General features: G+C 40.9%; 2 protein-coding genes across 2 annotated transcripts in view; one reads left to right on the forward strand and one right to left on the reverse strand.

Annotated features, from left to right (window-relative positions):
- The first annotated feature begins 2,508 nt into the window (after positions 1–2,508).
- myl13 (myosin, light chain 13) lies at positions 2,509–5,469 on the forward strand. Its single transcript, XM_033651064.2, has 5 exons — positions 2,509–2,711; positions 4,010–4,037; positions 4,440–4,589; positions 4,781–4,954; positions 5,057–5,469. The coding sequence occupies exons 1-5, from the start codon at positions 2,601–2,603 to the stop codon at positions 5,161–5,163; spliced, it is 570 nt and encodes a 189-aa protein (XP_033506955.1). The 5' UTR covers positions 2,509–2,600; the 3' UTR covers positions 5,164–5,469.
- Positions 5,470–14,525: 9,056 nt separating this feature from the next.
- The window catches only part of crhr2 (corticotropin releasing hormone receptor 2), a 69,275-nt gene continuing 60,950 nt past the window's right edge, over positions 14,526–22,850 (reverse strand). Inside the window, exon 12 of the mRNA XM_033651067.2 lies at positions 14,526–19,191. Coding sequence (XP_033506958.1) covers positions 19,051–19,191 — 141 coding nt within the window. The 3' untranslated portion in view covers positions 14,526–19,050. The remainder of the gene's footprint in view (positions 19,192–22,850) is intronic.

Genomic DNA, 22,850 nt, shown 5'->3' on the forward strand with positions numbered 1-22,850 from the left:
TTGATGACATCTAGTGGTGAGGATTGCAGGCTGCATCCAGCTGAAACTTCTCCAGGCTAAAATTCCTTCAGTGTTCAGGAAGTTTTTACCAAGAGCCGAATTATCCACAGATGTCTCCCCTTCTCCACGTTTCACATTACAAATCAGTGTTTCTGTGATGTGGCTCATTGCAGATGGGCTTCCGACTACAATGGTTGATGTGAACCCCTCCAGAAAAACATGAATGCCCTTACACAGAGCCTGTGTTTGATTTGTCTGTTTTGGGCTACTGTAGCAATATGGCAGTGCATGGCGACCTCCATAAAAGAGGACTCACTCCCTATGTAGAAATAAAGAGCTCATACTAAGGTAAGGCAAACACAATTCTTATTTTCATTTCCTTTTCTGCCAATATATCCTCCTAACTCCTACACACTGGACCTTTAATAGAGTAATGCAAACTGTTATTAGTCTTGCAGGAGTGTCAACTAAAGGAATCAGGCCTCCAGTCGGGGTAGTTATGGTTCTTATCTATGGCGCCAGATTTACCTGCTGTCATGAAAGTTAAATGAGCTGTCCAACCGTTACCCAAAGAAATGGCTCACTGTTTTAGAGATTAGGCACATTATCTTTGGTAACAATGATTTGGTGACTTTTAATTGTACACTGTATTTTTAGCAGAACCTCCAAAATGTTGTATTGTTGCATTACTGCTGCAGCCTTCTAAGCACTGAGCATGCTCAAACTTTCTTTGATTAATTGGAAAAATATTAAGACATTTACATCAAGTTTATTTGTGAAGCACAGTCGCATGCTGAAGTGTTTCATGATGCAGACAACACACAGAAATACACACCAACAACATGAGAGAAGCTAAACAGAAATGCATTGCAATATTTTCAAGGCATTAGATGCAAACACAGAATCGCCATACTTGTCCTGTGACCAGAGAAATCATTTGGATTGATTGGCTGGAGGCATGTCAGATTAAGTACGTGCTTTATAGTGTTCTTACAGTTTTATAAGTGGATACACAGGTTACAGGACGCAGTGTAACAAATGTTATTGGAAAGAAAGGGTTATTTAGATCCATCCAACATTTGTATGTGGGGCCCATGTGGGTAGTAAAAGAGTTGAAAAATGGGCCCTGTATGGGATTGTCCAAGGGTTCCATAACTGCCCACATTGGTGGATTTACTGAAGTGACAAGATGCCCATTTTGGGCCCATATACACTTGGTGCCCGGGTAGCCATAGCATAACCCATGTGGGGCTAGTCTCTATATACAGACTCTACATTCAGTGAATGTAGAGTCTGTAGGCAAACCCTGGAGATCTTGCCTCCGGAAGAAGAGCGGAAGAGCCCTGGTTTCCGGTTGTAGGCTGTTTGTAGTCCGCGTGATATTGACCAATCACGTTTCAGCAGGCTGCAGTTGTTGCCAGGTTAAACGGTCCGTGCGGTGAACTAACGAGGCGGAACATAACTGGCGTCACTGCAAACTCTGAATCCATCGCAATGGTTCAGCAACTGGCATTCGGCCATTATGGAACCCATGGACAATCCCATATAGGGCCCATTTTGAAACTCATTTACTAACTTCATGGGGCCCTTTGAATGAGCATCTTAATCAGTATTTGTGAAATCTAAAGGATTAAAACAACTATGATTCTCATATGAATGTAAAGTATGGCCTTTGGAGGCTGCTCCACTCTAAACTGGTTTGCACATAAACTGAATATTTGCTTGTGTTGGTTACAATTTTCATTTCATAACAACGTGAACACCAGAGACACCAACCTGGCTGCCCCTCTGTCTACAAAGTCCGCCTTCATCCAAGTGTGAATGGCAGCTTCACAAAGTGGCACTTAGTGTCATCCTGGATTACTCTCTTAACTTCTGTGTTGCTGACACTTTGCTTTCAGAGAGGCTTCTTCACATAGAACTACACTTCACAGTCCAAGTTCAGACAGAAGCAGCATTCGTAGCAGCAGATTTGAGCGTAATGCTGTGCAAATCCCTCTGATCAGACCAGATAAATGTTCATCATAAACATGTGTCCTGTCACAGCATGTGCGCAGTGAATACTGCTGCGTCATTGGTTGCAATCTTGAATGGCAATTACTGATAATTGCTGAGAATTGCAGTTCCCACTTCCCATCAAACAGCATTGTGGTATTGCAATTTAAACAACTTCAACCCCTCTTGTACAGCAATCATGATTTTCTTAATTTTCTTCATCCCCTCCTCACTAATAATCATCACACTTCACTGAACACGGTCAACGATCCAGGATAAGGGAGGTCACACAAAGGTTGTGTTGTTGGAAATAGCCTGATTAACAGAAGGTCCCAGGCGTGCGACTTCAGCTACTATCATCCACATCCTGATGATGTACACCCACTACAACAACCATTGTCTTAAATAGAAGCACAAAGGCATATCCTTTTATAGACGTCCCCTATTGTAGGCTGTGTGGTTGGGCACTGTAGGGGGGTGGAGGACATGACACCTGTGGACAGTGGATAAAGGGGCCTAACCTCTAATGGGTCACCTCTATCCACAGTGTGCTGGATCCCTCTGCTGTTTCAGTCCTCCACTTTGTCTCTTGAGAGCTTCTTGCGATGGCCCCAAAGAAGAAGGAAGAGCCGAAGCCTGCAGCAGCAGCAGCACCCCCCAAACCCCCAGAGCCTGAGCGCCCCAAGACCCCGGACTTTGACCCTACAACAGTGACGGTAAAACAAGAGAAAAACAGCAATATTAAGCAATGCTGATAAATTCTACTTCTGCTTTAAACTTTAAATATAAAGAGGTTTTTATTTTTATCATAGTCGCATTTCTATTTTTCTTGCTAGAAGATCATTATCAAAAAGAAGGTTTCACAGAAATTGTTCAGTGATAACCAGCCAAGCTTGTGTTTAAAGAACGTCAGAGACCCCATGTGATCTAAACCTGGCAGTGCAAGCAAAACTGTACAGCTGTTTGAATGGATTATGGTTATGCTGGCAATTTGTTTAATAGTTACATTCATTTTAGCTTTTCATCAAACTTCAAACATGCATAATAAACTGTGTTATACAGTTACAGAGAAGCTGTGACTTCTTGTCAGAAGGAGGTTCAGAGGCAAACCAGCTGATACCAGACATCATGGAAAGATCCTCTGCTGACTTGGCCCCTTCTCAATGGATAAATGTTTTCCTGGTTTAGCAAGCTGCCATGTTACAATGGAGTGCGGTTAAAGCCACAAAATATGATTTTCATTATGTCTGTGAACAGCGGACCACCCGCGCCATTCCTCTGAGGGCAAAAGGGGTGGAAAAAGCGGGAGAAAGAAAAATATAGATAATTGCATCCATCGCCATCCATCTTTAAACATGCTTATAAGTGTTTGGATAATATTTTTACTAAGCTTCATGGAGGGGCTGGGGTTTCTAGATATCCAGACATGAAACAGAAACTGAGGGCACCATTTGATCGGAGGCCAAAATATACAGTATAAATAGTCATCATTTGTCGCGGCTATTCAGAGCTATGATTTATTTTTAGACTTATAACATAAGTGGCATACAGATGCAGTTGTTTTTATTAAAGTCTTAAAGCATCTCCATGTGGTGGATGAATTAGCAGCTCTGGTGAAATTAAGTGCATCAGCACTGTGCAGGACATAATCCTTAGGTTGTGACTTCTGCACCTTGTTGAGACTGTATCTTACATCCTGGTGGTGCATACAGTATCAAACGTTCCTTGCGACATATCGCATCTAAAAATAAACTCAAATGAAGCTGACAGTAGCCGACAGGGGAAGGGGTGTTCGACCCAAGGTCACTGATAAACAATGCACTGTGATCAGAGCAGATGCAGACTGTAACTCGATCTGTTGGATTGACATGACAAAGGTGGAGGGCTCACGTCCAGTGGTTTGTTCTCTCTTTTTAAAATTCATTTCCATTGCTGTAAATCCCACTTATTTCTCTTGTGGATTCCTTAATGATCAGCAGCATCTAACCGCCTTATGCGCTTTGTCTCTTTCCAGCTGGAATTTACCCCCGAGCAAATTGAGGGTAAGGTTAAGATTGTTGTTTCAGATGTCATTTGTGTTGCATGGATCGTTCGCTATTTATAGAGGGACTGAGTGATTTGTATGATCATGCTCTCAAGTAGCGTGTGAGAAATGTTTAGCAACAGCTGATGATACAACGGCTCACGGATATTATTTTAAAGTAAACATTAACATCAAAGTAGATCCATTTGAAAGGAAGATGAAGGCACATGTCAGTCAACGTAGAGTTGAACACCTCAGGGTTTGACTCTTTCTGGTTTCCTTTTTAGCAGAGGAGCCTTTTACCTTTTATTTCTTTGAAGCATCTTCAAGGCCTACCCTCAAAGATTCTGCATGCACTCTTGGATCGTAATGAACTGAATAGGAATCAGGAGGAATAGCCTGTTTGTCTTTTTGTTCACAGATTTCAAAGATTCTTTCCAGCTGTTTGACAGGACACCAGGCAACGAGATGAAAATCACTTACGCCCAGTGTGGTGACCTGATCAGGGCTTTGGGCCAGAATCCTACCAACACAGAGATAATGTATGTCCTTGGAAAGCCCAAGCCTGAAGGTGGGTTGTATGCACCGTAACAGAATGCTGAGTGATCTGCCTGCATGTGCGCAGTCAGATCAGTGTTGCACTGTGTTGAATCTGGTTCAAGTAGCATCTGTTTAATACAGAGAAAGGTTCAAATGAAGTTCATGACTGAAGCCTGTCCAGTTATCCTTTTCTGTGTAAAAGCCACTTTTTTCCTCCCGCAGACATGCAGACCAAGATGCTTGACTTTGACCAGTTTCTGCCCATGCACCAACACATTTGCAAAGCCAAGGACCGTGGAACATATGAGGACTTCGTGGAGGGTCTGAGGGTATTTGACAAGGAGGGGAACGGCACAGTCATGGGAGCTGAGCTCAGGCACGTCCTGGCAACACTGGGTGAGTAAAAGCCTCTTACCACAAACAGATTTTGCAAAGCTGTCTTTATAAGGATGCATATCGAGCTGACACTCCTCCTGGTTTCTTCCTTATGGACCGCAGGTGAGAAGATGAGGGAGGACGAGGTGGAGCAGCTGATGCAAAACCAGGAGGACGCTAACGGGTGCATAAATTATGAAGCTTTTGTGAAATATCTCATGGCATCTTAAAAAGGGTATTTCAACCTCATTGTCATTCTGGTACTACATCTGTCTGCATTATGAAATCAGTATGAGTGAGTAATGAGTTGGTCTCTCCTTAACTGGGAACCAAGACACTTAATTCTTGACTGCAGAAGATCTTTCCGTTTCTGTAAATCCCATCTTGTATATTTCTCATCTCCATGCATCTCGGATGGGTCTCTAACTCATCAATGTTTCACCTTGTTTTTCTAAGACCAACTGTGTTGATGCTGTGCACACATTGCACCTTACCTACATGCTGTGGATCATGGTGAATAAATAAATTCATTTTGATGCTGTTCTCTTTTTCAAATCCACAATTCAAACCTGCACCACACTTTATTAAAGAGACAATTCTACACACTTTAACTCCAGCACACTGTCAGTAGTTTATTAGAAAAGCAAGTTTTCCATCATGAATCTTTGTCAGGCACTGGAGCTAAAAAACTCTTTTGATTGATTTTATTCTCAGAGAGCTCCTAACTTAGGCTAAAATCTTTAGTAAGGAATCTTCGGAGAGCTTAGGAGTGATGTGACTGTTGCATTTTTCCAGTTTTTCCAAATATCTTAGTGTTGTGATCGTTTTATTTCTGGCGTTAGCATTGGGTGGGAAATGTGTACGTATCCCTGATGAGATCAACCACACATATTATCGCTGCACAATCTAATCTGTAGCATTTCATTAACTCACTGTCATCCAGCGTTTGGAGAATATTCCTCCAACTTCTTTGTCTTTCCACCATTTTCTTCTCTGCTTAAGAAACTCTTAAAAGTCCTCCTCCCTGCTCCTAACAGTTTTTCACCTTAGGAGTTCTTTCAAAGTCTAAGATGCTCTGTGAATAACAATTTCTAAGAAAACGTCACAATTATGATACTTTTTTTTTTTTAGAATTTTGTTAGTAGGAGCAACTCTTTGTACCAAGAAGCTGTGTACATGTAAATAAGGCCAGGTGTACAACAGATGAACACAAAAAAGGCAAAATAAAAGACATAGGCACAGGGTAAATTAAAGAAAGAAATGAAAGAAGGCTGTCCCACATAATTATTTGTCTTTTCCTCTACTTTAATCTGGACAAATGAACAAGTTATTTGTGCTTTAAAAAGTGTGAAATTACATAAAAGCATACCATGATAATTTCATATAATTTCAAAATAAAACCTTAAGCACATCATTGTAATTTTGGCTAGGTGAACTTAATAAACAAAATTACCTACAGTAAACAGTCATTTTTCATTTTATATCTTATTTTATTTTATTTTACTTTATTTCATTTTATTTAATTTGTAGTTATTTATTCAACTTTCCATTGTTCTATGCCATTTTTCATCCTATGAAGGCCTGAAACAAAATCAGTGTCAAAATCAATCTCAACATTCTAAAATAATTAATAAATTAAAAAAATAAAATCTCACACATGTCACCCACAGTTTATTCTTTTTTTAATTCTTTTTTTTTGTAACGAAGGCAGCTCAAACTCCAAGTTCAAGTTCAAAAACAGCACACAGATTCAATTACTGGATCCATCCGACAGACATTTTTGGTGGAGAGTCCCTCCTTTAGCCAGCAGGGGGAGCTGTTGCTTAAATAATCTTCTCCCTTTAAATACAGCGGTTGCACACACACACACACTGTAGGGGAAAAAACAACATGTCATTCCTTTGCTGAATGAATAAAGGACCCTGGAAGCTTGATTGTGGTTTTCACTCCTTGATTAAAGCCCCAGTCCTGTTTTCATCATACAAATGAGAGCATAATAAACCTCTGAAGTTCACCTGTCACAACCCATCTAGCCCCCGGTGCCACAAAATTAATGTAATTTAAATTCAAATTTTCATTTGATCCAGTCAATGACACATTTACTTTCACATTGCTGATGAATCTGCATCTTTCAACACTTCAACTAAAGACTCATAATCAGCCTCATTATCAATCCTGCTGGATGCTTTTTACACACATTTAAGTACTCCTGCTTGTTGAATAACCCCCTTTTTCTGTCTCTCTTTCTTTCAAGACCACATTTACAATTCAAGTGAAATAACACAACCTTCTCACAGATTTGAATACGATTAATTTTGTACTGTTTTGTGCTGCTTGAACTTTCTTAGAGTTCACGGTAGATTGGCGGTTCTTGTACGGTTTGCATCACGAAATATAGTTTCTTTGCTGTAGGCTATGGTAGCAGGGCTGGAAGGACTACTAAAATATCAAACTGCTGTCATTTTAAGAATTTTAACTCAACTACAAGTTAGATTACTTTGGTAAAAAATGTACTCAGATAAAAGTAAAATAGTAGGTCAGTTAAAATGTACTCTGAATACACAATACAGCCTTGTATTTTTAAAGGAGAAAGGGGGACTTAAATAAAAGAGCATATTTAGACTACAAAATGAAATTAATTAAAGGAGTCCTTAACCCACAAATCATGTGTATAACAATTACTCACCCAACGTTACGTTGTTGTACTTTTGTCGACTTTTTATGCAGATGCATCAACTTGCGGCATCTTTGCTCTTTACACAAATTATGTGTACTAATACGTATATATGAGAGAGAAGAGGGAAGAGAGAGCTGAGATGGAAGGTGAAGCTTTCGATTCACTGGTCCATCTACGTCCCAACCCTCACCTATGGTCATGAGCTCTCGGTAACAACCGAAAGAAGATCGCGGATACAAGCGGCTGAAATGAGTTTCCTCCGTGGGGTGTCTGGGCTCAGCTTTAGAGATAGTGGAAGGAGCTCGGACATTTGGAGGGAGCTCGGAGTAGAGCCGCTGCTCCTTTGCGTTGAAAGGGATTGGTTGAGGTGGTTCAATGTCTGATTGGGATGCCTCCTGGGCACCTCCCGCTGGAGGTATTCCGGGCACATCCCACTAGTAGGGGGCCCGGGCAGACCCAGAACACACTGAAGGGATTACATATCTCATCTGGCCTGCGAACACCTTGGGGTCCCCCAGGAGGAGCTGGATAGCGGTGCTGGGGAGAGGGATGTCTGGGGTGCTTTGCTTGGCCTGCTGCCCCTGCAACCTGGCCCTGGATAACCAGATGGAAATGGATGACATTTGAGCTGAATAAGGCTCTGCAGTCAAAAAGTGACAGAGCTCACCAGTCACAAACGACAGAAAGCCCTCACACACCTTACTAAAGGTTAAAGTTCCTCAGTGGACACAGAAGTCACAGCTGAATGATCTACCATTAGTATGTTAGCATGCATGTTAGCATTTAGAATGTTAGCTCCACCCAGAACGCACCTGTTGCTGGCACAACATTGTGGGCGTGTTTGATTTGGGTCACTTAAGTGGTAGCTGGGTGGTGCATTGAATCACTGTTTAATTAAGGTAGATACAACCTTTAAAAAATATATTAAAACAAACTATGCTGAGGTACAATATATGGCATTACTTAAAGCTATGGTCTACGTTTAGAAAGATTGATCATTATTATTAACATCATTTAGATGGTGGTTATGGCCCAATATTGCTAGCTACACAATGTGAAGAGCAAAAGGAACCAAAAAAAATCCATTCTCTCTGGCGGCTGCAGGCCTGCAAAGAAAGTGACCAATCACAGCCATCCGGTCCGCATGGGAGTTACTCCTTGCTCAAATTTGCACTCTCTCTCTCTTACCCTCCGTCCAATCCCCTCGCTCCATTTTAACACTCATCTGCTCCTCGTCCCGCCTCGCCCCAACCCCCCTCCGCATTTGAAAGTAGGAGCGGTTTGTAAGGCCCTGAGCGATTCAGCTACACGAGTTTCGATATGGAAAATAAAGAGAGCGACAGCAGCAAGCGGCCTCTGCTTGTCCCACCGGCAAAGGCCGAAAGGAAGCGTAAGTCTGCCTCTGAAAAGGCAGAAACGAAGAGGAAATGCGTAAACAATGAGTAAACAATGACGTCATCCTTTGACCGATGGAGAAAGCTCCGGCAAGATCTGGGCCTGAAAAGTGATGCTGATACAGTGGAGTTTTTGTTGAACAGGTAATATTTCGTTTTTATTGTGGATGTTGTGACATAGATAACTGTATGCCAATGCTGGCTTATGACTGTGAAAGCTGCCATTAGTTTTTTGTGTGGTTAGGTGGCGTCAAAACATTTTTTGTCTGCAATATTGTCAACACTTGTTTACTTGTTCAACGGAGACGTTAGCCTAATTTTTAGCATTGTGAGCTAAAATTGCTATCATGTTTATACAATGTCACATCAGCATGTTTATTTGCTTGAGACTGCTAAACTATGTTGTCAATGATGAAAGTAAATAATGTTATCATTGATGTCTGTTTGGAGGGGAGGAGGGGAGGAGGACACGAGTTTGGAGGGGAGGGATCATGGAGCACAGAGGGAGGGGTGTGTGTGTCCGGGGGGGGGGGAATGCTTTTTTCAAATCTTTCTCATTGTCTTTCTAAACGTAGACCATAGCTTTAACTGTGGCATCACTACCCTGACACTCAACCAGTGAGCATTTACATTTGGAACATTTTTAGAACATGTATTTCACTTTTTTTTAGTTTCCTCATTTGTCCTTCTTGTCCCCCCTTAGCTTGAAGTTGAAAAAAATAATAATTTACACCACCAACAATATAATAATGTAATAACAATAATTAGAGCAAAAATATTTAAACCCATCTAGATGTCTTGTGCATCACGTCCACAAAATTCAGACATAATTGGAATCCTTGGGCTAAACTTTATAATTAAAACTAAGTGGGCTCTGTGGGCTCGAGTGGCGTTCGGCTGTACAGCATGAGTTGTAATGACTAGCCCACCAGCTTAAAAGGGGATAAACTAATTTGAAATCAAATCCAGCCAAATTATTTCAATTTTTACATTAATATGACCTTCACGCTCACCACAAATAGCTTTTTCCAGTGCTTCTCCTCCTCTGCTCTGCTGACCTTCATCACACCACATAATCTTTGTCAATCAGCCCTCCTCCTCCAGCCTGAGCAGCGGGCTATATATTTAGCCTTTATTTGTGCACAGCCAATTTTCCACTGGACCTCCAGGAGAGCACCTGTTTATGGCTTCGAGTCAACTGCACAGCCAAAGTAATTCAGTGAACTGGCTGTATCATAATGGAATCATTTCTTTAATTTGAGTGGCGCTGTTCTTGTTATAGTGCACTTTAACTGTACTCAGCCTCGGCTCTGAAAGGCCCATCTCTTTACGGCAAATACAATGCTGAAATAAAATGTTCTCATTTGACATGATGAATTAGACAGACATATATTTAGCATCCACTTCGCATTTTATTAGCCAATGGTTTGAGCTACAGTATATTATTATTTTGGCATTCCTCTGACTGCAGCTTCAGTGTTAAAGACTCAGAAAGACTTCATCAATGTCAAAGATTTAGAATAAGTAGAGTCAGTGAATGATTTGTTGGCAACAGGTGCTTCTTTGTTGTGTTGATGTAACCGATGGAATAAAATGTTTTACATGTCACACAACTCTATATCTCAGTGTCATCACACGACTACAATCCCTTACTCTCATTGAGTGACTGTATTCATCAAATCAATGACTGGATGTGCCAGAATTTTCTCCAGCTAAATCCAGAAAAGACAGAGGTATTAATTTTTGGCCCTAGAAATGAAAGGGCAAAGATCAGCGCCCACCTTGGCTCTATGTCGTTGACAGCTACAAATCAAGCCAGAAATCTTGGTGTTATTGTTGACTCAGATCTGAACTTCAACAGCCATTTAAAGTTTATTACTAAATCTGCCTATTACCACCTGAAAAACATAGCTAGAATTAAGGGGTTTCTGTCTAAACACGACATGGAAAAACTTATTCATGCATTCATTTTTAGTAGGTTGGATTATTGCAATGGCTTATTTACAGGCCTTAACAAAAAATCAATCAGACAGCTGCAGCTGATTCAGAACGCTGCCGCCAGAGTCCTTACAAACACCAGGAAACTGGACCATATTACACCGGTCATTAAATCGCTACACTGGCTTCCTGTGAGTCAAAGAATAGATTTTAAAATCTTACTGCTGGTCTACAAAGCCCTAAACGGTCTCGGACCAAAATACATGCTTGATCTACTGGTTCCCTACGAAGCATCCAGACCCCTTAGGTCATCTGGAACAGGTCTGTTGTGTGTTCCAAGAACAAGAACCAAGCAAGGTGAGGCAGCATTCAGTTATTATGCTCCTCACCTGTGGATCTGAGGTCTGCTCAAACTGTCAGCTCCTTTAAATCAGGGCTAAAAACACTATTGTTTACTGAAGCATACTCTTAGATTAAATACTTACCTGCTGTATTCTACTGCCCGTACTTTTTAACTACACACTGCTGATTTACGCCTTTTATTATTCTACTTCTTTTCTTATCCTGACTGTTCAATGTATTGAGCCTGTTTTTATTTTATGTTACTGTATTTTATTATTATCACTATTATTCTCAATTTCTATTTCCCTTTTTAATCGACTGTTTTTATTGTTTTAAATTGTGTCTTGTTGCTTTAATGTCTCTGTAAAGCACTTTGAATTACCTTGTGCTGAATTGTGTTATACAAATAAACTTGCCTTGCCATCTTGCCTTAACCTTGTCATCTTGGTCTCTACTTCCAGTAATGTTATGGTTTAGAGGAGGTTCCAAACAATACTCTAAAAGAAAAATTACATTAATCAGGATGTTATTGTTTGCTTTATCCAACCTGAAAATTTACCTGTAGTGTATCTGTAAACTTCCAGCTGTGGTGGTGCATCTGAACTGCACCACAGAAGCTTTAATCTGCTTTGACTCTCAAGAAAATGATACCAATTCAAGGGCTGCTCCTCCTATTTTGTATTGCATTTCCCTAGGGTTGACTTTTAGTCTTTGGGATAAGCTCCAGAATGCATTCAGTAATGTCTTTTTGTGAGACCTCCCCTGTGTGGTGTCATTTTGCACTTCATGCCCCCATTTTGGAGCACAGGCAGCTACCACAGAGGACACTGACATCAAGCTCTCTGTATTATACATGGGAATTTTTAGAGTTTTATCAGTTTAACCGGAAGTAACATCACATCATAAACATGCTTAACTGTTTTTTTTTACTGACATAAACTGTATTCCTTGCAGTATGTGAACCAACCTAGTCACAGGAATGAATGTTGGCATTGTTTGTTTCTGCAAATCACGGATATGTAACATACAGTTCATGTGTAGCAGATATGTTGTAAGTTTATGAGTCTTTGCTTTTCAACAACAATGTGATTAGCATGTGATTATATTTAGGTGCAAAACCTCCGTTCAGTTTTGTTAATTGTTGGTCTCAAACAGCAGTCTGTAGCTTGGCAACTGCGTCACCTCAATTTGACGCCATGCACCATACTCTGAACCTCCCAATGACAAAGTCAGCTTATATACATGTTGTCTAAACTACGACACTAGAAATGTTGATCTACACCTTGATGAGAGTCCATCTGCAGTAAATTCAGCTGACTGGATAATGAACAATAAAGCCACAGAGTTGTCTCTGTAAGGTTTCACAGCTGACAATTCGTATCTGACCAAACTCCCTAGCCATGAGGTCGAAAGAGTTGCCTGCAGAGTTCAGAGACAGGTTTGTGTCAAGGCACAGACCTGGGAAAGACTGAAAAAACTCTGCTGCATTAAAGTTTCCTAAGAGCACAGTCGCCTTCGTAAGTCTTAAATGGAAGAAGTTCGAAACAACCAGGGCTCTTCCCAGAGCCGGCTGCTCAGCCAAACTGAGCAATCGGAGGAGAAGGGCCTTGCAAAAAGCACCTAAAGGACTCTCAGACTGTGAGAAACAAGATTCTCTGGTCTGATGAAACTGAGATTGAACTGTTCGGCCTCAATTCTAAGCATCATGCTGTGGGGGTGTTTTTCAGCGGCCGGGGCTGGTCAGGGGTGAGGGAAAGCTGAGCAGATAAAAAATACAGAGATACCCTTAATAAAACCTGGTTCAGAGCACTCAGAACCTCAGACTGGGCCAAAGATTCACCTTCGAACGTAACAATGACCCTGAGCATACAGCCAGGACAATGCTGGAGTAGCTTAGAGACAACTCTGTGAATGTCTTTGAGTGTCTTTGAGAGACCTGAAAATAGCTGTCCACTGACAGCCACATGCAGCCTGATGGAGCTTGAGAGGATCTGTGGGGAAGAATTGCAGAAAATCCCCGAATCCACATGTGCAAAGCTTGTTGCATCAAACCAAAGAAGACCTGAGGCTGTAATTGCTGCCAAAGGTGCTTCAGCTAAGTATGAAGAGAGTTAGAGGAGAAGGTCTGAATACTTTACATTTACCTACATACAATCTAATAAATACATTTTTTTCTTGACTGCAATATAACAAAATGTGAAAAAAGTGATGGGGTCTTGTGTATTTCCTGAATGCTCGGTATAGGCCTTTATCAGATTTTTTTTTGTTGTTGTCAGACCTGATGATTAAGCTGTTGTCGCAGGCTGAGTAGCTCTGCCAGTGACAAATGAACTCACCTTTGTGTAACACTGACAGGGTGTTTTTAAAATAAAAATGCCACCAAGGATTTGAGATCATTCTTCTTAAAAGCAATCATTTCCTAAAGTGACTGGAAACATTACTCAACCTTAACTTGTTTTTTTGTATTGAAATTGATGCACAGTGCTTTGGGAAACACCTCATCATAGCATTATGAATGAAGCATTGTTAAGACTGTAGTGGCGACCTCAAGCTGTTGTGCAAGTCATTCATTTCTAGCTGAGCTAATGACTGGTTAAATGCAGTTTAGTATCCAAGCAAATGAGTTTGGGGCAAACAATGCAAAATGCAGATTTGCTGTCAGCCTCTGGCGCTCCAGAACATCATATCCACTGTCTGCCTTTCATGCTGTTGTCAACCATCAGAAACGTTAATTGCCACAACAAGCCTTTATTAAGCTGCATCACAGTCTGGGCTAATTGTTTGGGGATGTAAAACTCATTGAGTCCTGAGGGTTCTGGGCAAAGGCGGTAGTTTCTGCTCCACTTCACTCCAGAAGCCTGAAATGTATGAGTCTCTATCTGCATTCATATTGCATAACCTCGGAGGCACTCTCTCAAGACACTGAAAACTATATTTACAAGTAAGACAATTACATGCCACAGTGCCAGTGAAGCTGCGGTAGTCTATCATAAGAATAATTATATGATTGAGTCATTACAAGACAGCTGCATTTATTTCATACAGTGCTTGGAGATAGAGGAATAAATAGCAAATGAATAAACAGATCCCATTAGTGCAATCTGCAGCCAATGCTACACTGCCCAGTTTAACTCAACAGACATAATGCATCATAAACCCTGTCAACACGGATCACCGTTGTTTTCAGGCTCCCTTAAAAATAAGACCTTTTAATGTGAAAAGCCAAAGAGCAAAAATAAGAGCGTAATAAGAGTATAATTTTAATTCAAATCAATATTTTTCCTTTCACATGTGCATGTACGAATGTATATCAGTAACACAATGATACATCATTTACAGTGACATTAGCTTCCTGTTCACAAAAAAATGCATTTTGTGTTGTTCATAAGGCAACATGGGTGGTTCAACAAATATTTCCCATAAAATCAGTACGTCAAATGTATTCATGTACAGGAATAAGTTAACAAATCTGACATCACACTGAATACATTTAATCATGTACAATAAATGGTGTACAAAAGAAAGTCAACAAGATTCGGTCTACAAAGTGCAATGGCAACAATAGAAATATGTAGACAATAAAAGTTCTGGATGCTGGTAAACATGGTTTGTCTCTTTGGTGAGTTTGAATACATGACTTTTTTTTCTTATTTTTGTATGAAAATATTCACTTAGATAAGATAATGTACTTTTTATGTGTACATAACATGATGAGGTCACGGGCAGTGATGCAGCTGCACAAGTTGTGATGCCGGAAACAGAAATTCAGGTTGATGTTACGATAAAATATTTACATCTAAATCGCTTTGGATGATCAACTTTTGATGTCAGTTCAGTGGAGCAGCATATCAACAACATCAACAAAAATTCTGCTGTGATGTAACAAAATATTATAAAATACAAATATGAAATGTACATTTTACTACAAGGAGTGATGAAATATTTTACTTTCTATACAACACCCTCAAACAACTTGAGCAGAAAAATTATTTGTATTTTTTTTTTTTTTTTGCCCAGATCTACAACAGAGCCAGAGGATTGAATCCTCACAAAAATATGAAATAACTTAAATAAATAAACAAATAAATATCAAATAAATACAAAACAAACTTAAATAAAACAAAGCCATTTATTTAAAAAAAATTTCAACATTTTGGGAAATATGCATGTTCGCTTTCTTGCTGAGAGTTACATGAGAAGTAGCATGTGTGCTAGCTTAACTTGTGAGGTGACGTGGTTATCAGGCAGCCAGTGTGGACCCTTTTAGACAGAACTAAGGGCCTGTAAACATACTGTGTATTTTGCAACTCAGATCAGTTGTTTTTAATGTAGATTCGCAGAAGGCGCAATCAAAAGCAACGCTTTCACGACACAAAACCAGTCTCGCTCCCAAGTCGTCAAAATCTGGTGCTTGGGCAGTGACTTGCGGCATCAGACACTGACAAAAAAAGCTGTCCTTTAACTTCGGCATGACTCGCGGGCAGTTGCCATTATAATTTAATGGCACTCGGCAGCGTCAGGAGGAAACGCAGCGGGACAAGAACAAGAGTTAAGGTGGCGAAAGTCCAAGTAGGGGTGGTGGGAGGGTGGTGGATGGTCCCATATACTCGGACTTTCACCCAGGAAGCAGTGTTTGTGTCCTGTATGATTATAAAGCCAGACCCTGTTCTTTTTTCATAAGGCCTCATTTACACCACAAGCGATGCATTTGAGAAGTGGTCCACAAGCGTAACGGTAGCACACGTGTATTCACACCAAAACCGAACAGTCGCGTCACACAGCGGCCGCTGCTGTCCGGTCAAAATACAAACCACACCTGAACAGTTGGTGGCTGTAGTGCACCGTGTTTGCAAATCTACAATAAACCCCAAAGAAGAAGTGAGTTTGGACCCAGGTTGGACAGGTTTGCACGCCACTGATTGTTCCAACGCTTGGAGAATTAATATTTAGCGCTACAAATGGGTAAGTAGTCTTTGTCTGCTTTGTATTACAACTAAACATGAGTTTGCATGTGTTGTGACCTCTCTCGGCCACGGTAGATGTCGATATTTTGTTGAATACAACGACCATTCGCTCGCGACTTGCGCAAGAAATTGCCATCTCTTCTATTTTTGAGCTTGCTCGTGAAAGCAGCGTGACTTGAGCAGCACGTAGAATGGATGCAGTGTGAATGCTCTAACCTGTTAACATGCTCGCCAAAATGAAAACGCGAGTAAACACTGACCATTCGTGAGCGCTATGCGAATGCATTGCTTGCGGTGTAAATGAGGCCTAAATCTAACCACATGCTTTTGTTGCCTAAACCCAACCACATGCGTTAGTTGCTGGAGAAAAAAAACGTCAGTTGGCGTTGTTGTACTGACGTAGTGCGTTTATTTTAAAAGAGACTGTATGTGAAAATTGAAGTGTATTTTGAAAGAAGACAATGCATGTAACAGGCAGAACTTGACACGGATTCCCAGTACGTCAACAACCAACACACCCAGGGTACCTTTCAGGTCGTATCCGGACGTGGAAAGTCCATGACCAAACGTCGGTATGTGATGAGGTTGGAGTGAGAATGTGTTGCGACACATGTGTTTCCAAGTACTTTTTTTTCATGGTGCGACGGCTGCACCCTGAAAAAAAGAGTTCAACTTTTGAAATGCAGCAACGCACACTGCATGTCATGTGAAAGGATTAACCAATCACAGCCAACAGATATCTTCTCTTTCTTCAGTAAATATCAGTCTATGATAAATCTATGATACCTGGCAACCTGGAGCTTTACATCTGCTCCACAGACTGCCACTTAAAAAAAACAATGCCTGGATGACGGTCAGCTTCAAACTCCGGATTTCTGGTAAGTAGGCTGCTGTTTATGGTCGTTAAGCAATGTCAGGCACAACCTGTATCCACACCCTTGAAATTTGGCACAGATGAGGCACAAGAGTCTCACACAGCACTTGACCTCATGTTTTCCAGGCAGTTGAAGACATGGCCTGATGCGACCTTAGCCAGCTGCTTCCCCCGATTACAGTCTTTGTGCTTAGCTAAACTAAGCTAAGCTAAACTAACTCAAATATGAGAACTGTATCAATCTTATCATCTAACACTCAGCAACAAAGAAAATAACTGCATTTCCAAAAATGTCAAACTATTCCTTTGAACATTCTTAATCGCACCACCTGACGGACAGAAACGCTCCCCTGATGTGACAGTAAATGTTTGGGACACACAAGAAGCATCTGCATCAAAGCTTAAGCTTGCAACATAATTCAGATTTTTCTTTTTTTTTTTTTTAATCCTTTTTAAAGTGAACCCTCCCTCTCACCTCTTCACCCCCTTTGCAGAAAACAAAAAGTACTTTTGGACTTTGACTTTGCAGAGAGATGTTTGTTCCCATTATTGTGTGAGCAGAGTCGGCGGGGCGAGTGTACAGTGCTCACTTCATCAAGCTTCTTTTCTCTTGAACCAGCAGCTTAGTTGTGACACAGATTACTAGAGAGCCACAAGGATTTCATAAAGCCAAAAGAATTTAATCTGCGTCCACTGTGCCTGCATGATGAATCCATGCATGGTACTTAATATACATATACTTTACATAAATGGCTTAAAATCACTTTCCTAACTCTATGTAATATATAATCTTATCTTTAGTCTTTTGAAAAGAGAGATTTAATTTGGGACTGCTCATCCATCAACCTCAGGGAGTTCAAACACATGACACCTTAAATTGCTCTTTACGTTCACACCTTTCGTCTATGAGGAGAAAAAAAGGAGAATCCAACAAATTTAAAAATAGAGGTGAAAACAAAAAGCTGGAAAAGAAGAGAGGAAGCTGAACGAGTATTTTAACAATATTCACAACAGTACGGTACAGGACAAAAAAATTAGCACTGTATAAAAGAGCTCAGACTGCTCTGAGGACACATTATAAAGGCTCATAGAATGGCTTGTTTATATAAAATCATCATCTCACATTGACCAAAAACATCTAACCACGTGTTGAGATTATGTTTTGGTGAATACGAAGTGTTCAAATTATTTTTGTCAGAGGAGAAGTGTCTCTTTTGAATCTTATGCCTTTTATACCGTCGACTTTTTGATATTTAATTCAGGTGAACCCTCTTCTTCCCCAAAGCCTCTTTTCTAGCTGTCAAACGCAGCTGCTGATGTCAGAGAGTGCTAACTCAAAGAGCATTTTTAGATTTTCATATTCGTCACACTAAATACAAATCTGCCAACATCTCTGACTGCATCTCGGTCAATGTATCTAATTAAATTGCGAGTAGTTCTTGTTGCACTTCCTCTAAGCAACAATGGAGCAGATGCCACAAGGGCATGAGCTGTTCAAGTATCCTGCTGCAAATCCTGTAGGATTATCTTGCTCTAGACCAACAAACGCTAAGCTGTAAGATGACAGCCATAAGAACGCTAAGATCAGATGATAACACTTGCTGTGATGTGACAGTTTGATAATGATGCCGTCTTTAAGTCTTTTGAATACTCAGACTCCGTGTGCACCTCATGTACAATATATTTTGGGAGATAAGTCCTCCAAGAATCTTTTGTGCCCATTTTACTTCACGTGTGGTTAAAGAATACTTTCAGATGCTTTTAATTGCTCTCACCAGACGAGAGAATCTCCTCACTCTTCAATCACACTGGACACACTGCGGCCTTGTCGGAGGATTCAGTCTGTTCTGTGGATCACTTCATTGTTTGCACTGGACAAAAAGATTAAGTCTGTTCCCTTAGATGTTGCGATGGAGATTATGTGCTGCTCACACAGCTGTGGTCTGTTTGATGCTGTGGAAGCTGATCCTGGTCGGTGATGTGGGGATGGACATGGCTCGCGCCACTCGCACTCGAAGGGCATGGTTGTCCTGCCAGCGGTGCCACCGTTTCCTTACTGCAGAACGTACCTAAAATGTTGAGGATAAGATGAAAAATACCTGAATCAGAATCCTGAGTATCACAGCACTGAAACAAATAACTAAAGGGTAAAAAAACCAACACCCCAGATTTAATAAAATGTAAAAGTATGTTTCATGATGTAAAGTTCATGGAGACTGTGACTCACAAAATAAGGAAAAGAGAAGATGTGTTTAAGAAAAGGTGGCTGATAGAAGATGGGAGACTGTAACACTACTGTCATCTTATCTTACTGTATAATGACAAAAACTCTGTGTGTGTGTCTGTTCCACGTTTTTCTCCTCACTGACTTGGTCAATCCATGTGAAATTTGGCACAGTGGCAGAGGGTCATGGGAGGATGCCAATGAAGCAATATTACATCAGTTGGCCAAAAGGGGGCGCTATAGCAACCGATTGAAATGTCAAACTTTGAATGGGCATATCTCATGCCCCGTATGTCGTAGACATGAAACTTTGCACAGAGATGCCTCTCCTCATGAGGAACACATTTGCCTCAAGAACCCATAACTTCCGCTTATATAGATTTTCCACCATTTTGAATTTTTTGAAAAACACTTCAAATGGATCTCTTCCTAGGAAGTTTGAGCGATCTGCATGAAACTGGGTGAACATAATCTAGGGACCAATATCTAAAGTTCCCTCTTGGCAAAAGTTGGAAAACTTACTCAAACTGAGCTTCTATAAGGCAATGAATATTGCGGAGGGCGTGGCTCATCACATAAAGGTGTATAACATCTCAAGGGTTTCACCCATCACCACGCAGCTTTGTAGGCATATGACCACACATAATCTGAGGGGACCCCTCCATTATTGACCCCATCAAACAAAATGGGGGCGCTAGAGAGCTCATTTCTTATCTAGGCCTAACCGCCATATGGATTTTTACTAAACTTGGTAGATATGTAGAACAGGATGCCTCAAGGTGACTGGAGAAATTTAACTCTAATTGGCAACTGGGTGGCGCTATAACAACAGAAAAATGCTTAAAAATGGCTAAAATGTGACCGATCGCTGTGGCTCCCCCTGTGGACCAATGTTGTTGTTTTTTTCCCCTAATTTTTAGTATGACTAAGTCATGGTATGGTATGTTGTACTCAATGGGTATGGACTAGTTATATATGAAGCTACAGCTGGGGGACAGTTGTGTTTGCTTAGCATAAAGACTGGAAAAAAAGCAGTCCAGTCGCCACAAGAAGAAAATGCTGGCATATGTACATTTCTCAACACATCTGTTACATTTGTGTGTTTCATACATATCATATCAATGTTTCTAAAGTGATTGTGATAATTGTGATTACATGTATATAGGCCGGCTTTGTCATCCGGAGGTGAATGGAGTGACACTGATCCACTGTTTGGGACCAATAAAAAAAAAACAACTTGCTTTTCAGTGAAACAATGGCAGCACTTTCAGCCATCATTGTGCCACCAAAAGTTTTTTTTGTTTTTTTTCAGCCAAAACATATTCTCTCCTAACCATAACTGTTCCATGCCCCAGGGTTGTGTTTTCTGTCTGTGTTTTCTTCTCTCTGGTGTCTTTCCAGGTGTCATTCTTCACACTCCTCATGGTGCAGAGAGTTGTTGAGTGCACCTGTACCTAATCAGCTCATCAGGAACGAGCTGGTTAAAAGGACTGGAGAGAGTGCAGAGAGTGCCAGTGGGCCTTTTGGCAGCTTGAGGGCTGTGCTGTTGGTTCCTGAACCTTTCTTGTGGTGTAGTGGATTTTTGTAACTACCTCCTGTGTGAATGGAGTGTGTTTATTGGTGTTGTGCTGTATCCTTTGTATATACAGTTTACTTGTTGGTCATATAATTGGTGCAGCTTTCTTCTTTTTAGAAAGTAGTTTTCAGCTGAGATCCTTAAAGCCTTTTGTGGTCATGTACTTTATTGTTCTTACTTGTGCTCATTCAGCTCCCTTTATACTTTTTGCCCAGTTTAATGTTATTGTTGCTTCCCTCATCCCCTGGGCTTAATGAGAGAACTTAACAATAAGTTCAGTGGCTTTTGTGCATGACCGCACAACAACTACAGTGTTGTTGAATAATAAAGGAATGTACAGTTTCAGCATATCTGGGGCAGCAGTAGCTTGGCCCATAGGAACCAGAGAGTTGCGGCTTAAATCCCCGCCCAGACCAAACATGGAGCGTGGACTGGTAGCTGGAGAGGTGCCAGACCGCCTACTGGGCACTGAGCAAAGCACCAAACCTCTAACTGCTTGGGGCGCCTGTCAATCAATCAATCAATCAATCAACACTTATTTCTATAGCCCTTTACAAAACCCAAAGGTTTGCATTACTTTCATTGGGTTTCATGGGCAAATAAATCTGCAAATAAATCTGCATAAAATGGAAAGAGAGATTGTGTTTTGTCATTATTGATCCCAGAGGTAGCAAATACAATGAAAAAAAGGATAGGGCCAAGAATAGATCCCTGTGGCACCCCACTAGGGAGAGATGCATGTGATGAGTGGAGGTCACCAATCATCACAGAGATTGTCCAAGGCAGTGCTCTCACTCTGACGTCTCCATTTAATGCATGTATAGATCCTGTTTGTGCATGTGTGTCTATTTCAGGCCTGTATGTATAACAACAGAGGGAAAAGGTTTAATTTCCCCTCTGGGATTAATGAAGTATACCTTCTTCTCCTATACAATAACATAAGAATGTTACAGTACATAGCCACCATTTGCAGAAATGTAAAGTGCCCACATCTGGCAACTAAGTTGAAAGAAGCTAGTCTGTCAGTATCCAAAGGTGAAAAAAACTGCCTATCAGCACCTCTAAAGCACATTAAATAACACGTTACATCTTGTTTATGTCTCGTAGTGGAGCCACTGCTCCTTCCCGTCAAAAGGGGTCAGTTGAGGTGGTTCAGGCATCTGATCAGGATCCTCCTGGGCGCCTCCCATTAGAGGTGTTACACGTCCCACTGGTAGGAGGCCCCGGGGCAGACACAGAACACACTGGACGGATTACATATCTCATCTGGCCTGGGAACGCCTTGGGGTCCCCCAGGAGGAGCTGGAAAGTGTTGCTAGGGAGAGGGACATCTGCTTTGCTTGGCCTGCTGTCCCCCCGACCCAGCCCCGGATAAGCAGATGAGAGTAGATGGGATGGATCTCGTTTGTTTAACATACAAAAGCTAAACTTTAAAAACGAGTTGTGACAGAGCGAGGCCAGCTGTTCCACCATGTTTTGAGTCTTTATGATATGCTAACCAAACTGTCTCCTGGCTGTAGCTTCATACTTAACAAAATCTTCTGCACTGTTGAATCCTACAGAGTCTGGACAGAATGCATGATATAAAATTGTATTTGATTATTAAAAGAGCAATGTGTGGGTAAAAATTCTTACAGAAATTCAATTTGTAGGGCCAGAGGAATTGTTATTTGAGAAGTTCAAATCATTATATGTGCACTGTAAATATCGGAATAGCCAATTGCATAGCAATTTGGAATTTAGAGGCATGCTCCCCCCAGAAAATAATTTTACCACTGATTTTCACTGGAGTACAATAAGGGAATTATCTGCAAACGAAAATGTCTGAAATTCAAATCTATCCCTTAATGCCCCATTTTTGCTTTGGCTGATGCCGATCTTGAACTTGTATTAAATTATTGTACAAGAGGGATGACTCAAATTCTTCA

This window comes from Epinephelus lanceolatus, chromosome 12 (genome assembly GCF_041903045.1).
Source record: "Epinephelus lanceolatus isolate andai-2023 chromosome 12, ASM4190304v1, whole genome shotgun sequence".
NCBI classification, from domain to species: Eukaryota; Metazoa; Chordata; class Actinopteri; order Perciformes; family Serranidae; genus Epinephelus; species Epinephelus lanceolatus.